Source organism: Poromitra crassiceps, assembly GCF_964638095.1.
Source record: "Poromitra crassiceps genome assembly, chromosome: 4".
Classification (NCBI taxonomy): Eukaryota; Metazoa; Chordata; class Actinopteri; order Beryciformes; family Melamphaidae; genus Poromitra; species Poromitra crassiceps.
Window position 1 is genome coordinate 37,413,459 of NC_139626.1, and position 12,019 is coordinate 37,425,477.

The 12,019-nt window shown below is 45.6% G+C and overlaps 1 protein-coding gene across 2 annotated transcripts in view; it reads right to left on the reverse strand.

The window, feature by feature from the left end:
• Positions 1-2,865: 2,865 nt before the first annotated feature.
• mxd4 (MAX dimerization protein 4) overlaps positions 2,866-12,019 on the reverse strand; it is a 36,509-nt gene continuing 27,355 nt past the window's right edge. Inside the window, exons 5-6 of one of the 2 annotated variants that reach the window (XM_083635628.1) lie at positions 9,103-9,262; positions 2,866-5,808 (exon numbers count right to left, since the gene is read on the reverse strand). In XM_083635628.1, the coding sequence (XP_083491754.1) occupies positions 5,621-5,808; positions 9,103-9,262 (348 nt within the window). In that variant the 3' untranslated portion in view covers positions 2,866-5,620. Of the gene's footprint in view, positions 5,809-9,102; positions 9,266-12,019 lie in introns of both variants that reach the window. The other variant, XM_083635627.1, reaches the window with a different exon arrangement.

Genomic DNA, 12,019 nt, shown 5'->3' on the forward strand with positions numbered 1-12,019 from the left:
AGAATACACAATACCTTCAAGTGTTGCTAAAATGTAGCACCAGGTACTTGTGTACACGCACTCAAACACACACGCACACGCACACACACACACACACACACACACACACACACACACAAGGAACTTATATAACACATCTTCTGAATCCTCTAGAAGGGACATATTCACAGGTCTCTGGCACAGAACTCTCCCTACTATGCACAGCATGTTAGCCCAACTGCCATGCCAAGCACCAGTGCACCACCACCCCACCCCACTCCCCCAGCACCATCACCATCACCGAGAGCTCAACAAACTCTCCCTCTTGACAGACTCCTCTTGAGCCGTTGTGCATCTGCGCGCTGCTAAACCATAACGCAAGTGGGACGCTCTGCCTGAAAAACTCTGGAAACCAAGACGACTCAAACTTCAGAGCATCACTCGTGACGCTGCACAGACGGAGAAGATGCGGGCGGAGTGGGGGGGGGAATAAAGAGGCTGGGGTCTGGAAATGGGGATGCTCACCTAAAATCTACAATTGGTACGTTGGTAAAGCTATTCATCTGGAATGACATAGGAACCCTCCCAGCATGAAGGGTATAGAAGATAAAAGTGACTATTTATTTGGCAGGAATAATATTTCATGGAAGTCATTTGGGTATAAGCACCAATACTTGGGAGGAGCCGGGCTAGGACTGGCTTGCTATGGGTTTCTGATGGTGTGTGTTCAGACTTCCCCCTGCACTCTGCACAGGCTTTTCCTTGGTCTGCGCCTCAACCTTATTTGACCCCCCCCCCCCCCCCCCCATCTCTCTCGGCCCTGCCAGCCTGCTGCCTTCCCTTAGCATAGCATCACACTGTGCTTTTGTGCTATTAGAAAACCAACACACTTAAGTCAATAGTAATAGAGTCCAGCGCGCTTCAGCCAGGTTTGGAATAAAGAGGGTCCTGGTGCTCAACAGTGGAGGACAATATGCATAAAATAATATTTTACCTGGGCACTTCACACAGACTACCCGAAGTAAAGACACCGGAGCACTCTTTTCCGTCTGCACGTTTTAATAGAAGGGGCTGACTGACGTTTCGACAGACAAGTCTGTCTTCCTCAGAGTCAAGCAGAACACTGAAAAATGGGAGGTTTATATACCCTCCTCCACAGTGATGTCATTAGCAGCCATTTTGAATAATAATAATAGGAAAAACAATGACACAAATATGACATCAAACAATTTACAAATGGGGATATGAATGTGGGGGAAAAAAATGTATATATATATAATACATATATCACTGTTTTCCCAAGGACGATAGGCTACCTATCGAAGGGGGAAAAAAACCCACAAATCAACATATACCCATCACTATTTACAGTATTTACAGTAATACTGTAAATAGTGATGGGTATATGTTGATTTGTGGGTTTTTTTCCCCCTTCGATAGGTAGCCTATCGTCCTTGGGAAAACAGTGATATATGTATTATATATATATACATTTTTTTCCCCCACATTCATATCCCCATTTGTAAATTGTTTGATGTCATATTTGTGTCATTGTTTTTCCTATTATTATTATTCAAAATGGCTGCTAATGACATCACTGTGGAGGAGGGTATATAAACCTCCCATTTTTCAGTGTTCTGCTTGACTCTGAGGAAGACAGACTTGTCTGTCGAAACGTCAGTCAGCCCCTTCTATTAAAACGTGCAGACGGAAAAGAGTGCTCCGGTGTCTTTACTTCGGGTAGTCTGTGTGAAGTGCCCAGGTAAAATATTATTTTACACTTAAGTCAATCTCTGCACAACAGTAACATGAACGCAAGTATCAAACCTCGTCTGCACTTTCTCTCAAGCCCCTGTCTCTCAGATGACTGAAGGTGATGACTGAGCCCATCAACCTCTCGACACAAATTTGACGTTTTTTTTGCGTGCAAAGAGGGACCGGTAACGTCTTCTGTCCCCTCTCCAAGTGTTTCCAATTAGAGCAAATCTGAGGGTTCAACAGCATTTCCAAACTTGGACTGACTTCACAATCTTCATCCATCGGTACAATCTCTGGCTTTTAAGAAAGTTTTTTTTCACCAAGGCACATCATTAAAAGAAATTCCATAACCACCGTCCAGCAGTCAAATACTATCCCATCCCACCACCCACAATCTCAGAAACCGCTCATTCTGAACGTGTGCTATGTACGTTTTTAAATGATGTCGTTGAAAAATGATAATCTCATATCTGGCCCCTCAACTCATACCATTCATTTTGTCCTCATCTCTCACTTTTCTGCCGGGAGGTTCTGTGCAAGAGAATTTCTTATTTCCATTAACATGTTGTCTCAGTTGTTCGTTTGACCAACAAACTGAGAAAATGACATTTTTGCTACCGACAGTCATGTACGAATCTCTTGACATGAATGTAAACTCTCGATGGGAAACAACAAAAACAAAAAATAAAAACAGCTTAATCAAGAAACGTTATCTCTGGTTGTTTTTTGCCCTCCTGCAGTGTATGGAGAGAGTGCAGATAGGAGGTCAAATTCATCAAAACAAAAAGTCAAAAAGAGTTGGTCACCAAAATGCACCACAGAGTCAAAAGCAAAAACCAACAACAACCCTGCCCCGCCCACCCTCTCTCAGAAAGCACACGGTGGTAATATTGCTGTGTCTCAAGAGATCCCCTGATCGATGGGGGACGTTTTTTTTAACACTATTTGGGAAGGGCCACCGGAAGGAAGGAGGAGAACACCTTAAGCTGCCATCGATTGGATTATTCTTTTAGCGCTCCTCTCCCGGCGGCTCCCACTTTACGTCTCAAAACAAACACATTGTCAACATACAATAACAGAGAGCTGAGTCACGACGAAAACAAGATCAAACAAGCTTCAAGTCCCAGAAAAGTCTGAACCCCGATGGTGACCGTTTCGGGGCGACTGGAAGCTGCCATGGGATTTTTTTTTTTTTACCAGTGTGTGTGGTTTTCGTGACAAGAGGCTGCGATGGCGGGCGGGCAGGCGGGTGTCAAAAAAGAAGGTGGGGAGTGCCTGGACAGGGCGACAGGACGGGCTTCTCAGAAGAGGCCGAGGGAGGCTTTTACGAGTTCTTCACATGCGCCCCCATTTTTTTTTTTTTTTGCTCACGGAAGAGCTGACGTCACCATTTTGGCATGGGAGAGGGTTTGAAATCAAAGCATTCAGCTCCTCCAGAGAAGTGCAGAGAGGATAAGGGTGTGTTCGGGTGGGGATTGGGGGCGGGGTGGGTGGGAGTGTGGAGGGGCGACGACCTGAGTAGGGATGGGGGAGAGGAGGGGTGGAGTGCGCGGGCAGGTCAGGGGGGAGCATGACAACAGTCACCAAGGCACAGAATGACAGCAGGACAGTCACCCATGGGAGAGGGGCCAGTGTATTAACTCCCCTGCCCCCACTCTCCCTTCAACAAGCCTGGCCTCCTGTCTGTCTGTCTCTCATATATTTATATATATATATAGATATACTCTTCTTTTTTGTCTTTTCATTACAAGAGAACATTTAGGAAAATATAATACAAAATGTAATACAAGAAATATAGACTACACTGGCTAAGATCACTTTCAGTGACCATTAGCTGTTTTATTTTTATTTTTTAATTGTAAGTCTTTTGTCTTTTTTGTCTTTTTTTGTGGGTCAGACCTGCAGTGGACTGGCCCTTTTTGAAGTGTTGGGATGCCACGCTCTAAAGACCGCCAGAGGCTCCAGGCCTAATGCTTATTAAATGGTCAGAGAGCAACAGAAATGCCTCGTCCGTCAATAGTGACTATTGTGCATTGTGTTACAGACAGGTTACTTTATAGTTGGCCCGTAGGACCCTAATACATCGGTCTTTAGCAATGCCCAGAAGCTCCAGAAATAAGTAACAGGTAGCAGAGAGGAAATAGGCTCATTAGCCTTGAGTTACAGAAATGAAAGTACAACTGTTTGCGATTAGTTTTGATAGCTAAAACAAACGCCTCTACAGAGAGCAAATCATTAGAGCTGGCCTTGTTTTCTTTTGTTTGAATTTTCTTTCTCCACTTCGACAGCTTTGACTTGTTAACGAGGGCAGAAAATTCAAATGTCGACACACGTGAATACGCCTTGAAAAAGTGAACAGAGCTTTGGAGAAATGCCAATCTGGGGGTAGATGGCACTGTGAGCAAAGAGGAAGACCCAGTAGTGAAAAAGAAAAAGGACTCACTCGCGCTTTTCTGTGGGTCCACTCTCTCTGCTCGACTCGTCCACCTGCCTTCTACAGCATGGTAAAAACGAATAGGTGAAGGAAAAAGTCTCCCATATTACCTCACGGTCCTCGACCAACCCGCCAGAATCAGTTAAACACTTTGAGAAAGCGGTTAGCTTCCTATGTTTATTGCTACATCAATTTGCTACTGAAAAGTAAAACAAGATTTCAATCCTGGGGCTCCATTTGAACTCCCCCTCCCCCTCCCTGGAGGATGAGTTGTAGTTTTGAGGCAACTCCTTCTCCATTTGTGATAGTAGTCCATCCACACCATAGGGTGGTATAGTGTAGTGGTCAGTAGTGTGGAGTAGTGGTTAGGCAGCCCAACCGGAGGGAGACATGAGGCTTTGGACAGTAACTGTACATCTATATACATTCTTTCTTCTCCGTTTCAGCTCTGCCACTTTTGTCAGTCATTCATTTGGTCTTTCGCCACAACTGCGGCACATTTGGTAATAACAAAGGGCCACATACCACATAGCCATTGTAAACGCCACGCGTCTTATTGCGTGCTCGCAAAGGTACCGCTGCACCGCGGCAGCATCCTCAAAAAAGAACTGTTTGGAGAAAAGTGACCTTTTGCCTCTTTCTCAGTGGTCAGAAATGACAAAGGTGACTAGACACCAGAGTTTTGTGTTTTGCGGTTGCACTAATTTGATTCTATGGAATAATTATCTGCAGTACTTGTGCATGGCGGACAGATGCAGGTGAACTGCATGGGGGACATGCACAATAGCTGACCCCTGTAGATGGTATTCGTCTATACAGGGAATATATGATGTCGATAAAACTGCCCGAGGTCCCGATGTTGCATATATCCCAAAAAGAAAGTGCTTTACCCTTTCTATCAGAAGCTGATAGTGCAAAGCATTGTGTGTGTGTGTGTGTGTGTGTGTGTGTGTGTGTGTGTGTGTGTGTCTCGTCTCAATGCTGTATATGGAGATAGCTTATATGTTGATACTGGCCTGTCTCGTGGTTTCTGTTCTCACACATTAACAAGTCAAAGCTGTCCACCACACCACACAAGCCCCCCGATAAAACCACATCGCTCTCCTCTGCTCTCTCGGAGCCTGCGGCAACACTAGGTTTTAGGGTTCGTGTGGACAGCGGGAGGGCAGGGTGCGTCAGGAGGGGCAGGTTTAGGCAGGATACAGTAGGGTGAGGTAGGGTCAGTGGTCTAGGAGGGGAGGGGGTCGGGGAGGCTCGAGCGGAATTTAACCCCTTCTCGGGGGGGGGGGGGGGTACCGCCATTTTGGGCTGAACCTGACATAGGTAGTGGGCGGCGTTGGTGAATGCGAATGTTTTGGGGTTGGGGAGGCACGGGAGAGGGGGGCGGGTAGCATGGGATAGGATCAGAGCTGGATCGGGGGGGGGGTGGGGGGGCGGCCGTAGTAGCACCTAGCAGTGGTGCGGCTGCAGTCTGTGGGAATGTGTGGCCGTGCTGTAGCTGGCATCGCTGGAGCTGCTCTGGAGGCTGTAGTGGTCCTCCTCTTCGCCGTCGTCGCTCACGCTGTCCACGCTGTCCGCCGCCTCTTCGCCCGGGGGGAAGTCCATGCCCTCCAGGTCCACGCCCTCGATGTCCACCTCTGCACACAAACACAACCACACGCACAAGGTTATTCCCGCTATTCAAAGACACAGAGGGAGAGAGAGAGAGAGAGAGAGAGAGAGAGAGAGAGGGAGGGAGGACAATGTTAAAGGTTTATTTGTGCCAAACTCTGGGCATGGACGCGGGGGAGCTCTCTGTGCTTTAGGCAGCCATTAACTCAAACAGGCAGATCTTTGTGCTCCCTCTGCTGATCCTCTCCATTGATAAACAACTGCATGTGTGTGTTTACCACATGCAGGATTAGGAACCATAACTGTCCTAACTAAGGATTTCAGGGGGCCCGTGAGACCCTGGCAAGCCACAGACACACCCCAGACCTCATTCGATTGGCTGGAGGGTCAGGATAACGTAGTTTCAAATCAAAACCAGTGGTATTGTTTCATCTTTTTTATTTGATGGCATTTCTGTGTCATTGGGTATTAAAGTCTGGTCAGAGGCTGAGCTGCTGAGCTTCAGCTGGAATCTCTCAACATTTGACCTTTGGGCCGGGGCATCACCTGCCAAACAAGGCTTGGTCTCTAAGCATTGTGTGACTTCACACTTGGTTCACAGTGTGGCCCCCGAGTTTATGAGTGGACAGCAAGAGCAGCGCAAACAGCAGCACTGCTCAGGCTGGATTTACACACAGCTGAAAGCACTAGGAGTGTTGAACACTTTCAGGCAGGCAAAGAGAGACACATTTAGGAGGTGGGCCTAGTAAGGCACCTGGGCTGATGAATGTGTGTCAAATGTGCATGGATGTTCTCAGAAACCACTTCAGCCATGACACTGTAGGGCAGGGAAACTCAACTTGCTTTGCCCGGGGGCCACTTTCGTGAAATGATAGAAGGCGAGGGGCCAGTTAATAAACAAACAATATACATTTTTCTGTAGCGGATTGTAGGTTTTTGGGGTGTCAGCCAGAGTTTAGTCTGACAATGTTGTGCACACCGGATAGTTAGTTAGGTTAAGTTAGTACATACATAAGTGCCTGGGTAGCAAGCAGACGGCGGTATTTGACAATTTAGCAGCTAAATCATAGATTATTGAAAGATATTCCATATTCCAGACTGAAATGCTATAACAGAAGTGTGAGTATTGGCCAGAATTACATGAACATTTGGACACTTATTCAGCGGGTATCTTGCATGTTGCGTTCAGGTGCACTGTACATTTTTTTATTTTTTTTTGCAATTCCATCGCGGGCCACAAAGGGGGCGCCCGTGGGCCGCATGTGGCCCGCGTGCTGCCAGTTGAGTATCACTGCTGTAGGGGGTCAAGGCCATGTCGGGGACATGATTGATCTCCATGAAGAGTGTGTTCTCTCAGGAGCCATGGTATGGCTCACTGTGATAAAGCAGCAGAGTTTCAAGGACCCACACCGGCTCTGATTCTCTCTGAAGATGTGAACAATACGAATATGCCATATTGATCTACATGTCATGTAAGCCAAGGTCAATGTTCTTACTAGTGGTAAGATCTTCACACACACACACACACACACACACACACACACACACACACACACACACACACACACACACACACACACACACACACACAGTACAGTACAGTACAGTACAGTACAGTCTTCCACTGCAACTGAGGTGGTTCAAATGAGTGAAATGTTCTGATACTCTGTACTGAAATATACTGTAGATTGAATCCTTTTTCAAAGTATGACATTCACACACACGTAACGTGGTGAAAAAGTCTGGAACTACCTTAGTGCAGTGTCCCCAACCACCGGGCCACGGACCGGTACCGGGCCGCAACGCATTTGGTACCGGGCCGTAGAGCCGGTCAATTTTTTTATTTTTATTTTTTTAATAAACATAGGCTATAATATTATAGGCTGTGTGTGGTAGTTGAAACATAGTTTCAAGTTGACGTTTATTTATGTTTGTAGTTCAAACAAAAACATAAATACTGTAGGCTATAGGCTACATACAGTACAACACAAAAGGCTGTTATTTACCCTTTGTCGCCACCTGGTGAGTAAATATATATGTAAATAAAACCATTCAAATTGATAACCGGTCCGCGACTTTTTTTCCCATGTAGCCTATCTACCGATCCTTGGCACAAAAAAGGTTGGGAACCCCTGCCTTAGTGCACACACGTAACATGGTGAAAAAGTCTGGAAGTACCTTAGTGCACACACGTAACGTGGTGAAAAAGTCTGAAAGTAGCTTAGTGCACACACTTAAGGTGGTGAAAAAGTCTGGAAGTACCTTAGTGCACACACTTAACGTGGTGAAAAAGTTTGGAAGTACCTTAGTGCACACACGTACTGTAATGTGGTGCAAAAGTCTGGAAGTACCTTAGTGCACACACGTAACGTGGTGAAAAAGTCTAGAAGTACCTTAGTGCACACACGTAATGTGGTGCAAAAGTCTGGAAGTACCTTAGTGCACACGTAACGTGGTGAAAAAGTCTGGAAGTACCTTAGTGCACACACGTAACATGGTGCAAAAGTCTGGAAGTACCTTAGTGCACACACGTACTGTAACGTGGTGCAAAAGTCTGGAAGTACCTTAGTGCACACATGTAACGTGGTGCAAAAGTCTGGAAGTACCTTAGTGCACACATGTAACGTGGTGCAAAAGTCTGGAAGTACCTTAGTGCACACACGTAACATGGTGCAAAAGTCTGGAAGTACCTTAGTGCACACACGTAACGTGGTGCAAAAGTCTGGAAGTACCTTAGTGCACACACGTAACGTGGTGCAAAAGTCTGGAAGTACCTTAGTGCACACACGTAACGTGGTGCAAAAGTCTGGAAGTACCTTAGTGCACACACGTAACATGGTGCAAAAGTCTGGAAGTACCTTAGTGCACACATGTAACGTGGTGCAAAAGTCTGGAAGTACCTTAGTGCACACATGTAACGTGGTGCAAAAGTCTGGAAGTACCTTAGTGCACACATGTAACATGGTGCAAAAGTCTGGAAGTACCTTAGTGCACACACGTAACGTGGTGCAAAAGTCTGGGAGTACCTTAGTGCACACACGTAACGTGGTGAAAAAGTCTGGAAGTACCTTTTTGCACACACGTAACGTGGTGCAAAAGTCTGGGAGTACCTTAGTGCACACATGTAACGTGGTGAAAAAGTCTGGGAGTACCTTAGTGCACACACGTAACGTGGTGCAAAAGTCTGGAAGTACCTTAGTGCACAGACGTAACATGGTGCAAAAGTCTGGGAGTACCTTAGTGCACACACGTAACGTGGTGCAAAAGTCTGGAGGTACCTTAGTGCACACACGTAACGTGGTGCAAAAGTCTGGAAGTACCTTGCTCGGAGTCGGTGGAGATGGTGGAGCCCATGCTGTCGGTGCGGATGCGCTCCAGGCCTCCTGACACGCCCAGCTGCTCCAGGCGGCGTTTGAGGTAGCGGTGCTCTCTCTGCAGCTGCTCCTTCACATTTAAAGCCTTCCTGTCTTGCTCCTCCAGCTTCTGCACGCGTGCACACACACACACACACACACACACACACACACACACACACACACATGGACAAACGCCTGGAGTCAATAATAATTATTATTATTATAGTGTGTGTGTGTGTGTGTGTGTGTGTGTGTGTGTGTGTGTGTGTGTGTGTGTGTGTGTGTGTGTGTGTGTGTGTGTGTGTGTGTGTGTGTGTGTGTGTGTGTGTGTTTTGTGGTGGTGTGTCTGGTGACCCTCATGTTGGTAGGCAGGGAATCTACTGCTGCACTACCTGAACTCAATAATAATCTCTTTTTTTTTCTCCTTTCTCCCTCCCTCTCACATACATCACTTGGATCAAACCTGTGTTAAATATGATACCAGTTTGATTTGTAAATATTGTATTGTCCTATGTGCTCTACTTCTTCTTAGTAGTAGTAGAAGTAGCAGCAGCAGTAGTAGAAGTAGTTTAGTTTAGTTTAGTTTAGTTTAGTTTAGTTTAGTTTAGTTTAGTTTAGTTTAGTTTAGTTTAGTTTAGTTTAGTTTAGTTTAGTTTATTAGGCTCCCCATTAGCTGCAGCAAATGCTACAACTATTCTTACTGGGAGTCCAACACATAAAGTTGTACAGTACATAACAGGTACAATAGTAGAAGTAGTACTAGGCCTAGTAGTATTAACGGATGCTTTGCCATATTTGCTTGAATTTGGATGAAAGTCATACAGATGCTGTTACTGGGTCACTTGGGAAAAGCAGCACTAATAATCACCATCAGCTACAAGTCAGATCTCAACTAAAGTTGTGAAAGAGAGTTTATTACAACAAAGCCTTTCAACATGGGATGAGGAAGTGCCCAAAAAGACAGAGCGAGACCAGGGGTCATTCAGTCATTTTAGTATACTATAGAGCAGTGATACTCAACTGGCGGCCCGCGGGCCACATGCGGCCCGCGGGCCGACTGTGGCCCGCGATGGAATTGCAATTTTTTTTTTTTTTTTTTTTTTTTTTTTACAGTGCACCTGAACGCAACATGCAAGATACCCGCTGAATAAGGCCATGTTCAGACTAGGAGGCCAAATCTGATTTGTGAACTTTAGTGACCTATTAATGACTTTATCCAGATTGGTTTTATGAGTCTGGACGCTCCAAGTCTGATTTGTGCCACTTGTTCCAAACCACATATGGAGGTAGTTTCCAATCTGCTTTCGACTGATGTGACTTGAGTGCGGACGCGCAGATCCACCAAATCTGATTTGAACGTCACTCGCAACTCGTCATCAAATGCTTCTGCGCAGGAAAACCACGTCACCAACGTATGTATTTACTGACGCCCACGTCGTTACCATAGCAACCCATGCAGATAGGCTGTTTAGGTCTGGCCACACAGATCCGGCTTGAGAATCAGATTTGTGGCAGTGCGGACACACTCCCAAATCAGATTTGGGAAACCAATCAAGATAATGATGATTAATGACTTTATCAGCATATCGGATTTGCCTGTAATGTGAAGTGCACATGGCCTAAGTGTCCAAATGTTCATGTCATTCTGGCCAATACTCCACTTCTGTTATAGCATTTCAGTCTGTAATATGGAATATCTTTCAATAATCTATGATTTAGCTGCCAAATTGTCAAATACCACCGTCTGCTCGCTACCCAGGCACTTATGTATGTACTTAACCTAACTAACTATCCGGTGTGCACAACATTGTCAGACTAAACTCCGGCTGACACCCCAAAAACCTACAATCCGCTACAGAAAAATGTATATTGATTGTTTATTAACTGGCCCCTGGCCTTCTATCATTTCACGAAAGTGGCCCCCGGGCAAAGCAAGTTGAGTATCCCTGTGTTAGAGCAGGGGTCATTCAGTCATTTTAGTATACTATAGAGCAGGGGGTTTCAAAGTCTGAGACTGTGGGCCTTCCCTCAGACAAAGCTTGGAAACCCCCCCCCCCCCCCCCCCCATCCTCGCTCAATTCCTGGATGCCTATTGGATCATGATTATGCTATTTGATCCCATAAACACTCAACAATTGAGACAATATACCCTGATATTGCTCTTTGACAAAAGTCAGGCTACACCAAATACATAAAGAATGTCTGTCTGAAGGCAAGTACAGTATTTGTACTTTCTGACTCTGGGAAAAACAGTAAAATTCCCCCAAAACTCGTATGTATCTCTGAATAATCTCTTTAACTAAATCACACTTTAGGCTATTCTGTGAGCTCCTTTTAATACAGCATGTAACAGTAATGTAATATTATTTCACTTCCATTCACTGAGCCTCCCCTGAAACTGCTTGGAGCCCCCCTGGGGAGGCGCCCCTGGGGAGGCCCGCCTCCCCAGAAAGAAAGAAAAAGGACAATAATCTTCCTATAATATAAATGATGCATATGCGTAAATAGGATGTGCACACAGCCCTTTCCCCTTAAACTTTGACATTTATGAAAATCCGAGTCAACATGAGAATGGGTTTGGCACTTTTTTTTTCTTTTCTTTTCCCCCGCCTACACAGGTTTTTGTGGCGAATCAATGCCAAGTCTAATACACCAGGCCCCCAGGGACATGATGAAAAAAAAAGAAACACCGCAATAACAAGAATTAGTGTTGGCCGTCTGAGCGCACGATATGTATGATAAACAGGAAATGAAGGGTTAAAACGCGCTACGTCTGGATTTTCCACCGACCACACTGTCTCAGCTGCTTGCGTGCAGCAACAGCAGTACAGAATGGCCTAAACTCCACCTATTTACATTGCATCTTTTGCAAGACAAAGCT